The sequence below is a fragment of the Thermobia domestica genome, chromosome 10 (assembly GCF_964235325.1).
Source record: "Thermobia domestica chromosome 10, izTheDome1.hap1.1, whole genome shotgun sequence".
Taxonomy (NCBI): Eukaryota; Metazoa; Arthropoda; class Insecta; order Zygentoma; family Lepismatidae; genus Thermobia; species Thermobia domestica.
In genome coordinates this window covers 204642520-204663691 of record NC_137463.1, presented here as the reverse complement: position 1 = coordinate 204663691, position 21172 = coordinate 204642520, and the positions used below count along the sequence as shown (strand labels likewise).

The 21172-nt window shown below is 33.4% G+C and overlaps 2 protein-coding genes across 4 annotated transcripts in view; both read left to right on the top strand.

The window, feature by feature from the left end:
* LOC145662942 (tolloid-like protein 1) overlaps positions 1-21172 on the top strand; it is a 964318-nt gene that overhangs the window by 127478 nt on the left and 815668 nt on the right. The gene's annotated exons all lie outside the window — the stretch shown is intronic.
* On the top strand, positions 14243-19194 carry LOC145661741 (uncharacterized). The gene is made up of 2 exons (XM_081727075.1): positions 14243-17251; positions 17347-19194. The coding sequence occupies exons 1-2, from the start codon at positions 14243-14245 to the stop codon at positions 19192-19194; spliced, it is 4857 nt and encodes a 1618-aa protein (XP_081583201.1).

Genomic DNA, 21172 nt, shown 5'->3' with positions numbered 1-21172 from the left:
ACAGTAACGTTTCGAAGCATAGAAAAGATATTTTCAGAATAAGAATGTGTTAGAATTTTTAAAAACCCAGGAAAAAAAATCTTTATGCTTTTCAGTACGTTGCACTATTTAGTTAACAGTTTCAATTGAAAAGATTTTAATTATGCTATCATAACTAATTTGATTTCCTTCAATATCAAATTGTACTTGAGTTTTTCTTTTATTTTTAACCAAAATATATAGTTGTAGGGTGAAACAAGCTTAATGAGATATTTGCTGGTGTCCATAAATAAGAATTAAAACAACAACAACATTTTCGTTTACTAATTAGTTGTTGCTATTAAATGATAGTATACTGAAAGAAAAGTCTGAATTTTTACTTTTTGATTAAATCCGTTTAAGATGACTGAATGCATTTATTTTATTCTCTCACTTGTATAAGATGTTCGAAGAATATGTGAGAGAATAAAAAGATACTCTCCTAATAAATTACTCGGAGCAACTTATTTTATGGAGACAAGATAGAGAATTTGAATACTTTTTCTTCTGTGAACACTAAAATGTAGTTGGTAGCAGGGAACATACAATAAAATCAGTTTTTTATTCCTTGAATAATTAACTAGGTATTTCTTTTGGGTTTGAAGCTGTGGATTTGCGAACCACGGTATTGTATATAAAATTTGTGCAAAAACAGAATAATATCCAACTATTTAAGGTAAATATAGATAAAGGGTTTCAGTGTAGAATGACATATATGTTAATTGGCATACCATTATCTATTTGGATGAAATGGAGACCCATACACTTAGGTCATGAAGATTTGTTGTCTCTTAGACACTTTATAAAAAAGCGGCCATGAGAAACACAAATACTTGTCATAAAATGTTCAAATACTTGGAGTATCCTAGGATCGACCCCCAAGCACTAAAGGTGACCACTAACCCATAGCAATCCCCAAAGACAAAAGAACTTTAGTTCAGTTCAGTTTAGATACTTTGTGCAGCATGGAATCGAACTCTGAATAAATGTAAAGATTAAATAGCAAATTGTTTCTTAGAAATAAAAAAATTACTTACTTACTTACTATGGTGTCTGTGTACGCTTAATTATGAAATTATTTTGAATAATAAATGAAATTTGTGAGTCCCACGATTATGTCGGATCACTTTAGAAAAGGTTATGAAATTGGTGGAATGAAGAAAAAGAAGTGGGAGAACATGTTGTTTGTTCAGCACAATTTATAAGAAATAAATCCAAACTTAATGTTGTCATAAAAATGTTGAAATAATTGATGCAAGCGGTAATCGAACCAAAAACCCTAAACAGTGGAAATGAACGCATTACCACTGAGCCCTTATGGCTCAGCTATGAGAAATAAAATAATTGATGCAAGCGGTAATCAAACCAGGGACCCTAAACAGTAAAATGGACGCTTTACCACTGAGCCCTTATGGCTCCGCTATGAGAAATGAAATAATTGATGCAAACGGTAATTGAACCAGGAATCCTAAGCAGTGAAAATGAACCCTTTACCATTGAGCCATTATAATCCTATATTGATAAATGAATACCTAATGAAGAAAAGTCTAACTGTAGAAACCAACTAGCACTGAAAAACTAAACATTGAAACTTTGTCAGCATAGTAATCCATATAATTTTATTGGATGCTCAAGGAAATTGTATTTTCAAAAGTGTTAAAATTGAATGTGAATCATTGGGACGGACCTGTTATGAAAGAATAAAAGTTTGGTCTCAATAAGAAAACAATAGTGAACTATGGCTAACGTACTTATAGATTTATTATCAAATCTTTGAACAAATCTTTTCTGTTTTGAACAGTACATAAGTAAAATTAATGAACAACTGTGTGTCAAATAAGTAAGATTAATACATACTAAAAGATGGTTGTTTTCAGGAACTTGAACTGAAAATTGTTTCTACTGGCTTTTTTTTTAAAAAAAAACAAGTGGTTAAAATGAAATGATAGGAAAAAGGCGGTAGTTTAGTTGACCTCCCCTTTGAACAGTAATGGGTATTTTATATAATCTTACAAAGTTATTGTTCGTGAAGAAAAGTGTAAATAAAATAATGATGATTTTCTACATGGCTGTGGTCTGTTACCACCGATAACATGTACGCTATCCGCTTAGCAAAGAGGAGGAGGGTCATGTTGGGAGATTGAATCTAATTCAATACAATAGAAATATATAACCTAGCGCATCGACATAAAAACCTGTTTGAATAAGTAAATGATCTTTGAATATATGTCATATAGACATGAAAAATGAATACAGATAAATAGGAAATAAATCAGTGATTACTTGTACAAATAAATAAATTTTACTTTCATGAAACTTCAGACATAAGAAGAAGAAGTTTGTGAAACAATTTATTCTCCTTTACCATTGCAAAAGTTGGTGTTAGTTTTTTTCTTTCCTATGCTTTTAACATATAGCATACCTATTGAAAATTCACAGGAATTTTTAGCACTGATCAAATACATAATGTAGGCTTCAGTTTTAACATATATTCACAACTTACTACATGGATTGTCTACAAGATTCCTTAACATTTGACGAGTTTTTGATAGCATTTGTTTCTCCCTATTGTACGCAATACTTTATCTGTAAACATATTTAGCGAAAGTTCAATAATTATTGTCTTATGGTAACAACTGTAATATATTTTTCAATTGTGGAGTATTCTGTAGATAAGATAGCACCAATCGTTGCTAAAAGTTGTCACAAAAGGAAGTAATCCACCATGTCTTAAATGTAAAATAACCAAAAGTATATTTTAAAAAAAAGGATTTAAAAAGCATTATTATTTATCGATACGTTGGAATCCAACAGGGTAATTAAAAAACAAGTAAATACAAAGGGGCTATTGGGGTTCAGGTATAGTGATTTCTAATTATTGCTTTCAATGTGAATATATAGAAATTCAAGCACGCGCAGTAAACGGTCTGAGTGACTTTGTCGCTTGTAAAACTGATGCAAAGATGAAATATTCAAGTTAATTTGGATAAAAGAATAGTATCTAAAACTAATAGGGGGTGGAAACTATGAGTTTGAGGTTTACCTTAAACTTGTTCAAACCTGTTTTCATTGGTTAATTCAAACATGTCATTACATCCCACGGTGAAAAGTATAAATACCGCGGTTAAGAAAGCGACATATAAATATTGTTGTACTGGTTGTAGTCGATGAAAAGATTTCTTCTTCTTTGTATGGTGGTCAATGAAGATATTTGTGGCTAGTGTTTTTTTTATTTTAGTTTGATCGCTTCATATTAATTTATCCTCTCGTAATAAATTACTCGAACACTTACAGTGTGATTATTTTATTCGTTCGTGTTATTTTATTTTATTGGTTCATTTGCGTAGCAAATTCAACTTATTTATTGGATTGTATCTTATTTTTATAATCTCCTTTCTTATAGAAAGTCGTAAGAGCAACTACGTTGTGAACTATTATATAATTCGTTTACTCTGTCGAACTGAAAAATGTCTAATGCTGAAAACGTATTGCTCTGTTTCTGCGATAATATTCACATAACCATTCAGTGCTTAATAAATGCTTTTCAAATGTGGGAATCTAAAAGAAGAAGTATGTTTCTTTGCAGTGGGTGTGCACATGGATTGAAAGACGCAATAAACCATGACTGTATTCTGTTACATAAAAATATATTGAAAACAAAAGTACTAGGTGTTATTATGGATATGGACACACAAAACGAAATTTGGTATACGTTTCAAAAAATGCACGACAATACTTTTAATAAATTAGAACAGTTTTTTCATATATATGATGATGCCATTCATAATGATACATTTGTTAATCAACTGATAGAAATATTTTTGCAGAAAGATTTTAAGAAATTAATAATTTGGAATGAAAAACAAAGTGATAGTGATAGTGTTTGTGATTGAAAAAATATGAAGACGTATGGATGAAAATGTTACTCTTCTGTAGGTATATTACATGTACAAACTGTAAAAAAGGTACAATTTGCCATGATTTTTTTTTCTGTGAACGTTACAAGTAAATCTTACTCAAGTAAATATCTAAGAAAAAATAGTTACTGTGTAGTGCAGTGCAGTGCTATCATACTAAACATTTCTTCAAATATTTATGTAAATGAGTTGAAAACTAATTAACACAATACAAATTTTTTAAAAAAATCGTGTAAAAAAACCAATATAAACTATTGAAAGTTGTTTCATATTGCTGAATAAATGAAGACTTTATACAAGCTTCATATTGCTGAATAATAATAAATCGGAGATTTTTTTTATTGTACTTTTTGCAAACAATATTCGCAAAAGCCTTCGTCTCCCAAAAGTTTACCTACACTAGTTATTAATTGGTAGTGATTATCTTTGTACAATAAATATATTTGCTTACCACCCTTTATTTCTGGATACATTCCATAAAATTCACGACTATTAAGTTTCTTTTCAAAGACAATGATTTGGTACTTGGGTGTCAGGTATTGTTGAAATTTTTTCACATCATTAATAGTACATCCATTTCGATGCTCAATAGTAACATTGACATCATCACACAAATCCTTAGTCTGCTTCAACAATCGCTTAGGATTATTTTTTTAATTTATACATTTGTTCATATCTTTGATCGGCCCTAGCCTTTTCGAGGATGATAGTCTTAGAAAGACATTATATGTGCTTGTTTAATGGGATGGTACACTTTTCCAAAAGAGTTGTATATTCCTCATATTTGCCCGATCCACGGGTTCGACACCTTCTCTTGCGTGGATTAACAATGTGGATCTTACAACCCACCTTTTTTTCCTCTTCCTTTACGGAGATGCACCTTCGATTAAAATTTTCTCATTGCTATTGAGGGTATTTTCCACTATGGAGAAGAGGGCCTCCGGGTTCAATTCCTTTTTAGGACGTCATGTTATGTACATTGTTTTAAGTTTAAGGTAGTGCTCTCGATAGTTATTCCTATATAGGTGTTCTTGTCATCATCCTTTAATGCATGCGTCATTCCGAAATCAAACAGATTTCGTATATATTTTTCCTGGTCTTCTTCGATTCCATACACTTAATGGTTATTTCTGCCCCTTTTAACCCAAAGTAAACATATGTTTATGATATACTCTTTACTATTTCAAATTCTGATGCATCCATTATCTTAGGTACTTCTTGAAAAACCCATTTTAGTTCTTAGGTTCCCCAAAACTAGGAAAACTTGGTCGTGGTAAGCTTGCCTAATAGTAGTTTAGCATTGTCCTTAACAAATAAGTGAGCTGTTTTACATGCTGCTTAACTTTTTACAATCCTGATTTTTTATATCATCTTTGTGGAAAAATCCGCACTGGTATAAATCAGAAATATCAGCAGTGGTTTCACAGCTTGTCAAAATAACAGCCTGTCTTCCTTTAAATTGTTTTAATAACTCTGTTAACATTTGATAATATTTTTCATTGGGTACACGCACACCCTTAGAATGATAAGTATCCACCAAACGCTTCCAAAAATCGTTTCTACTCAAAACTACGTACATGCACCCATTGCTATGAAATTTATCTACTATCATTTTCCATCTGTAGTAAACAACTTCGGATGCCTCATATCCGAAGCGTTTTGCCGTAATTAACAATTGAGTTAGTTCGTTTACATTTGTAGAAGTCATCTGTAATCAAAATAATGTATTCTTCTAATGAAATAATAATAATAATAAAAACCTATAAATTTGTCTATTTCCCACTCCTCTTTTACTTCGTTGGTTAGTTCACCCAAGTAGGGCTCTAATGTAAGCGGAGATTTTTCATCAGGGTGTTGTACAAGCATTATGCTGTCCGTGTCACAATATAATATGGCTTCAGTCCCTACAGCAGTCAATAGGTCATACAGTTTTAACCGTGCCCATAACGTATTGAACGCCACAAGAACAAGGTTTGAAAATTTCCATGGTTTATTCTTATTCTCTGTATTGTGATACGTAAGAATAAGATGTTTATCTTCAATGGGTAATACGCTTTGTACTTCGTATTGTTGTGCCCATAGATAATACAATCACAAATTGCAACAAGTCCGTTCTTTGTCCACATTTTCCCATAAACCGAATTGAGGAATATTTTGGAGATATACCTCAATCTTGGGTTCTTCCTGATATTATTTTCCATTAACTCTATGCCTTTGTGGGCATGATACTCCTCAATGTATTTATTTTCGTCTCCTTTGGTTTTGCACCAAACAGGAAATCCTGAAGATTCCTGCTTCATTTGAAGGAAAGAATTCACATAGTCTTTAAACAAACTATCTGAATTACTAAGTTTGTAAGCACATGAATTACAATCCAATCTTGTTTTCTCTGATATCATAATTTATTTATTTATTTATTTATTTTTCAATATATATATATATATATATATATATATCGTTTGTACCAAGATTGCTTTAGCAAACACTAAGTGTTAGTAAATGAGTTACAAAGTATGAAATTGTTAATATTATTATTATTAATTTCATCCCTAACAAATCACGTACATGTCTATTATTACATATAAATGTTCTAATGATATAATAATGGTATGAAAAAAAACTTTATATAATCACACCACACCTATTTCTTTTCACGATGTATTTAGACATAACAATATAAATTCTATGCGTGCGCATACTCGTACTAGATTTTCGCGCATGTCAGATACATGTGTATACTTGTACTTGGTCTTCGCGCATGTCAAATGCGTATGTATACTTGTACTTGGTCTTCGCGCATGTCAGATGCGTATGTATACTTGTACTTGGTCTTCGCGCATGTCACAATTATAATATAAAAGCGCGCATGCGTATAGCTGTAGTAAATCATATAAAGGAAGTGATACGCTGTTACAATGTACAGTCAAAAGCAATCTGTTTCCGCAGTTAAAAAGCAAAAAACAAATTCTGGTTCTTCATCTCATAATAATAAGAAACGAAAAGGTGAAATTGAAACCAATCTTTCTTTATTGCAAAGTGAATGTGTAAAATCTAAATACATTTCACCACGTGAAAAACGTTTTCAACTTGAAAAACAAAAGAAAATTATTCTTGTACATCCAAATGATCCTGACATTCCTGAAGAAGACGCTGAAAGATATAGGATTATTTATCCAACACAGGAAATTACCATAGACGATGCTGTGTATAGACGAAATTTCAGATACCCAAATGAAATACCCTTTGAAGAGGAAGTTGTAGTAAATCAAAATACAATTTCTAATGATATTCTAATATTCAATGGTGTGAAGTGTGGTTGTACTCCTAATGAAGTAAATGAAGTTTGTGTAAAACAGTTACTAGAAAAATATAAACTTTCTGAACCATTACTTTGTGAAGGCTGTGCGAATCGTAGTGAAAAAGAAACTGATCATAAATGTGTGAGTGAAAGTGATGAAGAATTAAATACTATTGTGTGGAATTTCCTTATCAAAAAATCAACACGTGATCAAATATTAAAACATTATCTAAAGATTCATGTGAAATATATAGATGTAAACATTATTCCCCATCTTATAAACAAATTTAATTATTCATATCAAGAAATCACGTTTAATGATTATCATATTTCTGACTTAAGAGAAGCATATCTTGAGCACGATAAATATGTGTATCAACAATCCAGACTGTGAGTACCAATGTCGTTTCCTAAATACATATGACAATTGCGAATATCAATGTTCTTCTTTTTCTATAAAAGAACAATGTGTATTAATGTGTATTGATCGTTGGAAACCACCACGAGAACTTTTGTGTTATGGGTGTTTCAAAACAAGAGCAAAATAGAAGAACACGATTGTATTACTTCGGACTATAATATGTTATGCTATAATGCATGGCGTACAATGGTAAGCGGACAAACTTTTGATGATTTATATGAAGAATTTGCAAGAGTGCATTATGATACTGAAATTGATGATTGGGAATTTACATGGACATTATATAACATTTTATTAAACAAAGATAACATTCAGTTAATTACAGAGTTATTCTTAGTAAAAGATTTACATTATAATATGCATAAGAAATAGTAATAATGGAAAATAAAAACTCTTCTGGTAATCAATTACAAAATAATAATAATAACAATGTGTATAAATTAACAAAAGCAAGTGATAAAAAACTTTCAGCAATAAATTGGCCAGTATGTAATTGTGCATATACTAATATAAATATACATTGTATTAAACAATATATCAAGGAATGTATCTGTATGTAAAATATATATATATTATTGAAATTTGTAAATAAAATTTTTTCTCATTTTATATTACATATTTTATTTATTTCCTTACACATCTTATATATTTTACTTCAACGCGAAAATTTTTTCAATACACTTACAGTGTAAAAGTAAACTATGTTTCAAATATGACTTACAATTTATACGTAGGAAAAAAATTCTTTAAATTTTTTTTTCATGAAATTAGAACTTTAACAAAAATCCATATGTTATGATTCGCCTACATAAAATTTGTTTGTGCATTTTATATTGCATGCATGTGAAAAACGCTTTTCACATTTTTTTAGTTTACGGTTTTGCATTTTCATTTTGACAACTTGCATTTTCATTTTCGTAACTTGCATTTCTAAAAATTTTTTGAAAATTACATTTTTAATTTTTTCGTTTAACAAGTTACATTTTTTGAAAATTACATTTTCACTTTTATACGGATCGCTTGGTGTACAAGCTCAGAGCAGCTACGCTGTAAACTTGTAAAATAAATCGTCTGTTACACAGACTTGTTTTTTAAAATTGGTGTTAATTATTTGTTTTTGAAAAAACACTTTTCGACATTTATATTACATATATGTGAAAAAACTTTCTGCATGTTAGGATTCGCATTTGTAAAATTAGTTTATGCATGTTATATTGCATGTATGTGAAAACTTTTTGCATTTTGTAAGTATATAAATCATACTATAATATTACTGAGTTTCTGTTTTATATTCTCCTGTGCCATTGCAAAGTCGGTTAATTTTTTTAAATTCTGAATATATATATATATATATATTAAAAATTTGTGTGGAACTCTGCTTATGTAATGGATCGTTTGCTGTGCAAACTCAGTGTTAAAATAGATTGTGAATATTTTATTCGTTCATTTGCTTAGCAAATTCAACTTATTTATTGGTTCGATTTCTATGAAATCTCAGAACACTTGTAGTGTGAACCTACAAATAATTTCGAAAATACTAACTAAACTCGTTTTTTTAAAATATTTTATTGGTTTGTTTGCGAAGCAAACTCGCTAGAGCAGCTACACTGTGATTATTTTATTCGTTCGTGTTATTTAAAATAACACTCGTTTTAAAATTAGAAAGTCGTAAGAGCAGCTACGCTGCGAATATTTAAATTCCTATGGAAACTCAAAGTATTAGTAAAAAAAAACAGTCATCAAATACCAATTTTAAACGCTTTTCCAAAAAAAAAGTAAACAATAAAAAGCATAAAGGAGTTTCACCTTGTAAAATGTCAATAATACCTTTTATTTAGGAAAGTTTTAATATTAAATAAGAATCAAGAAATGAAATTCGTATATATTTATTTCGGTAATATTATATATATATATATATATATATATATATATATATATATATATATATATATATATATATATATATATATATATATATACAAGCAAATAATATACAAGGAAAATAATAATAATAATATATATATACAATCAAAATAATAATATACAAGGAAAATAATAATAATATACAATCAAAATAATATACAAGCAAAATAATAATAATATTACATAAAAGTTAGACAATATATACAGAATCACCGAAAATTAATATTTCTTATTCTTTAATAGTAGAATATCTACTAATTCATTCAAATATCTTGGGTTTCTTATTAATTTGAAATATTCTTCTTCAAATATGTTTGTATTTACACACATTCTATGTGAGTTTCGAAATATGTTATAAAGGTCTTTTCTCACATTTTCTTTAATAAAAATTAACCATGTCTCTGTTTCTAAAGCTTCAATGTCCATAAAAAGGCATCGGTGAGACATTTGTTGCGGACAGTCAAAAAAACAACCCTCACATAATAATACACAATTAGGGTTCCAGTTTAAAATAGTGTTTTTAATACATTTTTCATCCACAAACACTTGTGTACACTTACACTTTTCTTCTTCTTCTTCATTCTTCTTCTTCATTGATAAGTCTAAGGGCTCCGTTTGTGGTGGTGGTGGTGGTGCTGGTGAAGGTGTAACACTTGCATGTGGTGTGTCGGGTTTACACTCGTCCAGTTCGTCAAATAAGCGCAAAATTTCTTCTTCCTCTTCTTCAGTAAATAAATCAGGTGATGGTGTTCTTTCTTCTTCATCCTCCTCCTCTTCTTCAGTAAATAAATCAGGTGATGGCGTTCTTTCTTCTTCTTCTCCATCCTCCTCCTCCTCTTCTGCAGTAAATAAATCAGGTGATGGTCTTCTTTCTTCTTCTTCTCCATCCTCCTCCTCCTCTTCTGCAGTAAATAAATCAGGTGATGGTGTTCTTTCTTCTTCATCCTCCTCCTCTTCTTCAGTAAATAAATCAGGTGATGGCGTTCTTTCTTCTTCTTCTCCATCCGCCTCCTCTTCTTCAATAAATAAATCAGGTGATGGTGTTCTTTCTTCTTCTTCTTTACTATCTAGTATCCATTTTAAAGATGCTGGTTGAATGTTTTTTACTCCTAATAATGACGAGGATGCTGGAAGTGTTGGTAAAGATGTCCTCACTCCAACAGGAGATGATGGGATTAATACTGGATCTTCTCTTAAGTCAATAATTTCTTCCTCTATAATAATTTCTGAGGATACTAGTGAAGCTGGAGAAAAATACTGAGTTTCCTCGTCAATAAATATATCTGGTAAATCTCTCGCAGTTTTAAACTTTTTCCTTGGAGATTCTACAAAGTCAAATGTAGAATCCCAATCTACTTCGTTGCAAAGTTGAATTTCTCGTTGTACTATACTGCCAGACGAATCCATGATGATACTATGCTAGTCTTCTCTTCATACCCAGTATATAAGGAAAACTTTATCGATAACATCATATCACGTGGTACTTTAAACATTTTTCAAACAGTCCTACCACGTCAATTAAAATATTTTCACATATACTTTTCCAATTCTCTATATAATTTTTATAAATATAGAAATAGAAAGCATGTTCTCATATAATCTTTTAAAATATCTACATTTGGTATTTTCACTTTGGTAAAATCATTCCCCACATTTTACAACGGTATTCATAAGGCGTACTATTTAATCATCTGTCATCTATGTGCAGATTTAGATACATCACGTGTAAATAAATAAATAGTTTACATGCTTTTAAAATAAAATCTGTTATTTACAACTTCTATTATTATTCATGTCCCTACATACACCAGCATATTGTCCACGTAAAATAACGGATACCACAAACTATCTTTGTATTTGCATTCATTCATTCATTATTATTACAATAATATAACAATCTTCTATTGCAATCGTATTTAACATCCCTTCATGTTTCAACATGATCATCATTCAATAGGTGAATGTTCTTTTTGCATTCGCGTTCAATAACCTCATATGTTTTACCATTCGTAATATACAACTTTCTTTGTATTCATTATTAACAAACTATCATAAAACTTGTTTTTTATTAGTCTGTCTCCAACCTGTGATGTTTATCTTCCGCGTGCCCAATCTTTCTTTTATGTTTTCACCGACATCACCAAAGTTATTTCTATTAGTTTGTCCCCAATTTCTGATGTTTTACATGTGCAATCTTTCTTTTATGTTTTCACCGACAATGTCTTTTGTTCATCTACCACGACACCAAAGTTATTTCTATTAGTCTGTCTGTCTCCAACCTGTAATGCTTATCTCCCACGTCCGTAATCTTCCTTTTGTTCACCTACCGCGGTGCCAAAGTTATTTCTATCAGTCTGGCGGTATTCTGTAATGTTTACCAAACGTGTCAACGGTCTTCCTTTGTATTAAAATTCAAGTTTTAGCAACGACCTGCAAGTACACATCATCACTCTTACCCAACCGGGTTTCCAAAAGCGCGCGAAAAGTTCAGTTCATGTCTTAAGTTCATCAGCAACAGACGTACGGAAACCACGCTCTGTATATGTACCATCATAGTGTATCATACCGTACACGAAGTTTTACCACGCTCACCGAGTATGCTATGCATACAAACCAACAAATTAAAAAAAAAGTCACGTATGAATAAATATTTCCCTCCCATCATACAGTATTCAGCTCCAATAATAAGGGTCCCGGGTTCGATCCCAGTGCGTATCACACATTATAAGTGTTCTCACCTTCTTATTTTTAACAAATAAAATAATCACCATCTCCTTTAGCCTAACAGGTGGGACTCAAAGATTTCATTTTCTTTTTATTCTATCACATATTGTTCGTGTAATCTTTTATTCTCTCTCACATATTGTTCGTGTAATCTTTTATTCTCTCTCACATATTGTTCGTGTAATCTTTTTATTCTCTCTCACATATTGTTCGTGTAATCTTTTATTCTCTCTCACATATTGTTCGTGTAATCTTTTTATTCTCTCTCACATATTGCTCGTGTAATCTTTTATTCTCTCAAAATGACGTATCAACAGATTTAATTCAAATTTCCATTATTATTATTTTTAAAAATACCCAGTATAAAGTCTCTACAGACACACATACAAACTCAAAAAAGACCACATGACCTTTCCATGTCATCACAACTAAAAACAAAAATATAACAACTTTCCAATACACGTAACCAGGTCAACAAACCCTAATGACCTAACACTACCGGCTGCCAACACAGCCCGTGAAAGGACATGACTTTCTATATTAAATATAAAACATAACGGTACTAGGGGAAAAAGAGCGGCGGTCCTACTATCGCTATCTTAAAAAGGAGGAAATCGAGTCATTGTACGGAATTAAAGCAACACAGTAGAATCAGTAGTATGAGTGTTTATGATTTTAACATGGAAGTAGTTATACAATTTAATGAGTATTTGATGCCAAAGGGAAGGTTGAAAATTAACATAAAAGGTATATGTTTTGAAATTCATAATGCACAATTTAGAAATTTTTAAAAATTGCGGTAGCTGGGCCAGTCAATAGCCTGAAAGGAAGACTACAACTTCTTAATAGTATTAAAATATGACTGTTAATAAAAATATCATATTAAAAGTCTGTTAACATACCTTTTATCACTATCGTTATGAGTAAAATATGTATGATGACCTTCATTTGGGATCTTTCTGTTGAAAAAAAAATGTCAAATATTGGAATCCCGAGACTTGAGAACGCAATTCACAAATCGTAAGTAATGTTCAGAACTAGCGTTCTTCTCAATAAAAACTAACGCCAGTAAGTAAATGAGGAGGCAGCAACATAAAAACTAATACTTTTTCTCCCCAGCAGGGGTGAGAGTGTGTGTGTAAAATCGTGACACCAAGAAAGCAACGGTAGCTACGTGTATTGTGTTAATATCGCATTAATCTACATATAATAATGTTCATCTAGCAACTTTGTTTGTATTTTTTGAATTCATATAATCTTGTGTGTTATAAATGCAAATATATTGAACAGTCTCAAAGCAACGTCGAAAAATTATTAAGAAACCAGCGCCTACACAAGGATTACATCCACGCCGGATCAGAATTCTACAGTGCAGTTAACAAGGTAGGTAGTGAGTGCATATTTCAATACAATATTATCCTTGTATCACTTATACAAAATAAGCCTGTAAAAGCAAAGCCTCATTTAGAACGTAAGTGTTAAAAGTGTATTTAATTTGAGTGAAGGGATTGAGTATAGCCCGCTCCCCCCAGTGATTTTTAATGAATCATAGTGATTCTAACGATTCATACTAGTTCATAATGAATCGGAATCGCATGTTATAAAGATTTAAGATGTAAATCTTGCGGTAAGGAAGCTTTAGTATAAGTAGTAGTAGTAGTAGTAGTAGTAGTAGTGGTAGTTAGTAGCAATAGTAGTAGTAGTAGTAGTAGTAGTAGTGGTAGTTAGTAGCAATAGTAGTAGTAGTAGTAGTAGTAGTAGTAGGAACGGGTTAGAAGCCCCGCAGGGGTTGGTTGGGTTCTGTTCTCGATATAAGTAGTAGTAGTAGTAGTAGTAGTAGTAGTAGTAGTAGCAGCAGCAGTAGCAGTAGTAGTAGTAGTGACTTCCAGTTCCGGTGACAAAGAACTGGGGGGAGCGGGCTATACACAAGCCGAGTGAAGCATGACGGACAGAATGAAAGAATTAGTTTTCAAGAGAGGTCAAATTAAGGCCAAACTCACTCGTTTTAAACCTTTTGTAGATAGTTTTACAGAAGATCAGAATATTACGCAGTTAGTGTTACGTTACGAGAAAATAAAACAGTGCTATGATGAATTTGATGCAATACAATCCGAAATAGAAATGTTACAGGGTTCATCAGAAATTGATCAGGAAACGCAAGAAAGAGAGCAATTCGAGAATACTTATTTTGATTTAGCAGCTAAGACGGAAGTGTTCATAAATCAACACAGCTCCAGTGCAAAGAAAAATGAAAACAATGAATCAAGCAATTCTAATCCATCAGTTAGGTTGCCGGTGATAAACCTTCCGACCTTTTCTGGAAGCTACGATGAGTGGTTGTCGTTCTATGACACGTTTCAGGCATTAATACATAACAATAGCACATTGCAGCCAGTCCAAAGGTTTCATTATTTACGTTCTTCTCTACGTGGGGAGGCTCTTGAAGTAATACAAGCCTTGGAAATTTCTTCTGAAAACTATGACGTAGCATGGACTTTACTCAAAGAACGTTTTGAAAACAAAAAGTATATTGTTAACAAACACGTCAAAGCTTTATTTGAAATGCCAATGGTGGAACGTGAGTCGGCTGTTTCGCTTAAATCTCTTTTAGACAGCACAGTAAAACATTTGAGGGCTTTAAAATCATTAGGTCAACCAACAGAAAGCTGGGATGCATTACTTATATATTTGATTGCGACCAAACTAGACAATACAACACATAAGGAGTGGGAGAAAACACAATCAACGAATGAATTACCGAGCATGTCACAGCTGACACAATTTTTACAGCAGCGTTGCCAAGTCTTAGACGCAGTTGATAATAAGCGTAGACCTAAAGAGACACCCTCAGTTCCAAATAACAAATATCAACAAACAAATAAGGCAGGCAAAAAGAGTTCTTACTCAACGACAGCACACGTAACGTATTCCGACAACAATGCATGTCCCAGCTGTAAAGGCTCCCACAAATTATTTCAATGCCAATCATTGTTGAAAAAATCTATAGGAGATAGAATTAAAGAAGTTAAACGTCTTTCTTTGTGTATAAATTGTCTCAAACGAGCGCATAAGGCAAATGAGTGCTTATCAGGTAATTGTAAAATATGCAATAAAAAACATAACACATTACTGCACTACTCGCGTTGTCCATCGCCCACTAGAGCGAATGAACCACAAGATGAAAGGGAAATAGGTCAAGGTCAAAACACGCTCGCTGCGACCACATCTCTCGAGCAGGAATATGAAGGTAAGAATATTCGTTCTACAAACAGCGTACCGCAGAATCTTAGGAGACCACCAAGCATTATGCTATCCACAGCTGTAGTATATGTTAAAGATAAACAGGGTAATTTTCAAATGTGTCGAACACTTCTCGATTGTGCTTCTCAGTCCAATTTTCTAACAAACAGAATGGTTCAATTATTGGGACTAACAAAGAGTAATAGCGTTGTACACATAAATGGTATAGGTAATGCTAATACAAGGTCATGCCATAGCGTTCAGGCTACAATTAAGTCAAGACATAACAATTATTCAGCCACTTTAGACTTCATCATATTGCCGCAAATATCACAAGACTTACCTATGGTTCGTGTAGACACGTCATCGTGGGAAATACCTTCCAACATTGAATTAACAGATCCTAGCTTCAACATACCACAGCGTATTGACATGTTATTGGGGGCGGAAGTATTCTTTGATCTACTTTGTGAAGGGCAAATAAAACTCAAGGCAGGGTATCCAACCTTGCACAAAACATTGTTTGGCTGGATTGTAGCGGGAAAAATAGACAATCAACCACACATTTCGACAAATGTGTGTCACCTCTCCACAACAGAAAAAATACACGAGCAATTACAAAAATTCTGGACGATAGAAGAATGTTCAACAAAACATCCATTAAGTCAAGAGCAGGCAGAATGTGAAAGACACTTCAAAGAAACACACCGGAGAGACGAGACTGGGAGATTCATCGTCAGACTTCCCTTTAAAGAAAATGTGAGGAATCTTGGTAAATCCAAGGAGATTGCAACGAGAAGACTTTATTCAATGGAAAAAAGGCTTATGAAGGATCCTGAGAAAAAAAGGGCATATATAGCGTTCATGAAAGAGTACGAAGATTTGGGCCATATGGAAGAAATAACTAGAGCAGAGAGCGATACAATGATGCCAGACTACTATCTTCCCCATCATTGCGTAATGAAGGAGACCAGTACTACTACCAAACTCAGGGTTGTATTTGATGCATCGTGCAAAACAACTTCTGGACTTTCATTAAATGACACGATGAGAGTCGGGCCTACAATCCAAGAAGAATTATTTTCCATAACAGCAAGATTCAGGCAACATCAATACGTCATGACAGCTGATATAGAGAAGATGTATCGCAACATTAGGGTACATGATTCAGATGCAAACTACCAGAAAATACTGTGGAGAGAAAACCCTCAAGAAGCAATAAAAATATATCGACTCAAAACTGTAACATATGGTACTGCAGCAGCTCCTTTCCTAGCCACTAGATGTCTTCAGCAACTAGCCATAGAAGAGAAGAAGAATTTCCCTAAGGCAGCAGAAGTTGTAATGAGGGATTTCTATATTGATGATCTTCAAACAGGAACAAACACGAAGAAGGAACTACATGAATTACAAGGTCAACTCACAACTCTTCTGCAAAGAGGTGGTTTTTGTTTGAGAAAATGGTGTAGCAACGACACTTCACTGCTTTCAAAAATACCCAGTGAACTTCAAGAATCAAATTTCACCATTCAACCAAATGATGATTGCATCACAAGAAGTTTAGGATTGTTGTGGAATCCCATTAAAGACACATTTTCTTTCTCTGTCAAACCAAGAAACAACCCTCAACAAATCACGAAGAGGACTATTCTTGCTACAGTAGCGAGCATATTTGATCCCTTAGGATTAATAGGACCAGTTATTCTTAAGGCAAAATATTTCTGCAACGTTTGTGGGAATTAAAATTGAATTGGGATGAAGAAGTTCCAGCTCCATTGCATTCAGAGTGGGAAACTTTTGAGCAGCAACTTCAAGAGTTGCAATCACTACATGTTCAGCGGAAGGTTATTCAAGAAACACAATCGCAGGTAGAAATTCACGGATTTTGCGACGGATCTCAGAATGGATATGGAGCTTGTATATATGTAACATCTAGTACAAAAAATGGAAAATTCACAGCGAACTTACTGTGTTCAAAATCTCGAGTAGCACCTTTGAAGAAGACAACTATTCCTCGCCTAGAACTTTGTGCAGCTTTGTTACTTGCACAGCTAACTCAGAAAGTAATACAAGCGTTACATTGCAAGATCGATAAGGTTGTTTTATGGTCAGATTCCACCATTGTATTAGCATGGATAAGAGGACCTTGTTCTCAATGGAAGACGTATGTTGCAAATCGTGTGGCGGAAATTCAACAACTGACTTGTAACTATGAATGGAGACACATCAGAACAGAGGAGAATCCAGCAGATCATATATCGAGAGGATTAACACCGTCAGAAATTCTTGATAATGAATTATGGTGGCATGGGCCTTCCTGGCTATCTGAGAAATTAGACTCACAGACGAGGGAAGATGTTTGTGACCTAAGCGATGTTCCCGAGCAACGAAGAAATACAGCAGTAATGGTTTCTACAACACCATGTCAACTCTTAGACAGATATTCATCATTAAGAAAATTGCAACGTGTAACTGCTTATTGCCTACGATTCACACACAACATGAGAAGATCTAATTGTGACAGACAGCATGGACATCTTACAGTAAGTGAATTACATGAAGCACTCGAATGTCTTATTAAACTATCACAACAACAAGCATTTCACATGGAATTAAATGCATTGAGATCAGGAAAGGAAGTCGACAACCAAAGTCAACTGAGAAATTTGAACCCATACTTGGATGAGAGGCAAATCATCAGAGTCGGAGGAAGATTAAATGCAGCAGATCTTACTGAAGGACAGAAACATCCTATTGTACTTCCAGCTAACTGCAACTTGACAAAGTTAATCGCTCAAGAAGAACATAAGAAGCTATTGCATGCCGGACCTCAATTATTGTTATCATCCTTGCGACAATCATATTGGCCAATACGTGGACGAAACTTGGTTCGTCAAGTTGTGCATCAGTGTGTCACATGTTTCAGAAACAATCCTAAAGATGGTAAACAGATGATGGGAGATCTACCAGCTGACAGAGTTCAACCAACAAGACCATTTCTTCACAGCGGCGTTGACTACTGTGGGCCCATTTACCTTAAATCGAGTAACCGACGGGGAGCCAAACTCCATAAGGCATATATAGCACTTTTCGTGTGTTTTGCGACTAAGGCGGTTCACATTGAACTTGTTAGTGATCTAACTACAGAGGCGTTTATTGGAGCATTAAAGCGATTCATGGCTTGTCGAGGAAAATGCGCTAAACTGTATTCTGACAATGCAAGTAACTTCGTTGGTGCAAAAAGGGAACTACAAGAATTGAAGACTTTATTTGAATCAGAACACCATAAAGAAAAATTACATAATTTTCTAGCAGCTGATAACATCACGTGGGTTTTTATTCCAGCAAGATCACCAAACTTCGGAGGCTTATGGGAATCATCAATTAAATCTCTCAAATACCATTTAAAGAGAGCTGTGGGAAATGCTTCACTCACCTACGAAGAGATGAACACTATTTTGACACTGATTGAGGCTTGCTTAAACTCTAGACCCTTAACACCATTATCAAATGATCCAAACGACCTACATCCTTTAACACCTGGTCATTTCCTAATAGGCGACGCACTCACTACCATGTCAGAACCTAACTTGAAAAATATTCCTGTCAACAGACTTTCGAGATGGCAATACATACAACAACTTCATCAGTAATTCTGGTCCAAATGGTCAAGGGAGTATCTATCAAGTCTTCTAGAACGATCCAAGTGGAGAAGAAAATTCCCCAATCTTTTGGAAGGTGATTTGGTGCTCATCAAAGAAGATAACATTCCACCTCTAAAATGGAAAACTGGACGTATTGTGCGATTGTTTCCTGGGAAAGACGGAATAGTACGAGTGGCGACAGTGAAAACTACCAGAGGTACAACAACAAGATCTATTCGTCAATTGTGCCCGCTTCCTAAGGAGAGTTAATGTGTTGGTGTATTCATAGTGTGTACATTGTGTGATTCATAGTGTTGTGTTGTGTGTGCATTATTCTGTTTATGTTTATATCATTCATTCATAACTTGTGTTATCTATTGTTGTGTATATTAAGTTCATGAACCAAATTAATCATTCATAGATTTGTTGAAGGAATTCCTTCAAGGCGGGCGGTATGTTCAGAACTAGCGTTCTTCTCAATAAAAACTAACGCCAGTAAGTAAATGAAGAGGCAGCAACATAAAAACTAATACTTTTTCTCCCCAGCAGGGGTGAGAGTGTGTGTGTAAAAACGTGACACCAAGAAAGCAACGGTAGCTACGTGTATTGTGTTAATATCGCATTAATCTACATATAATAATGTTCATCTAGCAACTTTGTTTGTATTTTTTGAATTCATATAATCTTGTGTGTTATAAATGCAAATATATTGAACAGTCTCAAAGCAACGTCGAAAAATTATTAAGAAACCAGCGCCTACACAAGGATTACATCGACCAAGTAAGCGGTTTCAAAGTCATTGAATAAGTTCGTATGTCCTTCCACATTTAAATTTACTGTTATAAATTTTCTGTTATATTCGCACCCAATAGTGATAGTAAATAAATACATAGTCTAAATAAATTTTAAAATGACAATAAATCTTATTTCTACGAACATGTTGAAGTTTTAGGTTAGAAGTATCTTTCGTACGGAAGACTGTCAACGTGTTTTCGCTATATATCTTCTTCAAAACTTCACACTTGTCATTTAAGAAAAAAAAAAAGAAGTATTCCAACAAAAGCATCTTCCTCAGCTTATTTATTTCCGTTGCCTTTTCATTGCGCTTTGAGTTGGCACTATTTTTCATTAAAGTTCCAGCAATTTCCTGCAGAGGTCGCGAACCCCTTCCAAAGTATCTCCCTTCTTTCTCCTCTTCTTTTTTTTAACCGTAGGGTATGCCCGCCTCTTTTAAGTTTCCACTCCAGTTCAGAACCCAATTCTTTCTATCCCTCCCTCCCACTGTTTCAGCCGCCACTGCTCACCATTCTCTCTCTCTCTCGAAGTTTCCATATCGGCCACATCAAAGAACGGACCGAAAAGATGGCGCAGTTTCTCATTGTATTCGTCTTCTAAGCTCTTGCCGTCTCACTCGATCTTTCTGTTCCTTCACTTTCTTGGGGGGAGAAAAGGAATTACTTCTGTCTTTCTGGAGACTTTATTTAAACAGAAGTCTGAGTCGACAAGGCAGGAAATAACATTGAATTGCCTGCAATCTTTCTAACAAGACCTAGTTTTGTGGCTTGAAAAAATCTTTAACTCTCTATGTCTGCAATTCTAACGCTTGATTGTGGAGATTGTATGTACTATGTACGTATTATAGTCAGTACAGAAACTTGTAATTTGCTTTCCAGTTAGCTTAGCTACGTGGATGATCTTAGACAAAGATAACCGGGATGAACAACGATTGTTCGTCCAACATTATACATGCTTCAAATGTTTCAAAGCTGGAGTTAATGTAAAAGCTGGTAATCAGAGCTATGGGCTGAAAAATACATATTATTCTTAAAAACCCTACAAACACAATAGTGTGTGAATTACTGTCAGGAGTAAGGGAAGTTTCCCACTCCAAGGATACTTTTTATACTTCGCTGTAGAGAACTGGGTATGTACAAGAATAAAGGAAAATTATGTTCCTGATAGTTTGATATTCCGATTTTGTACTGTA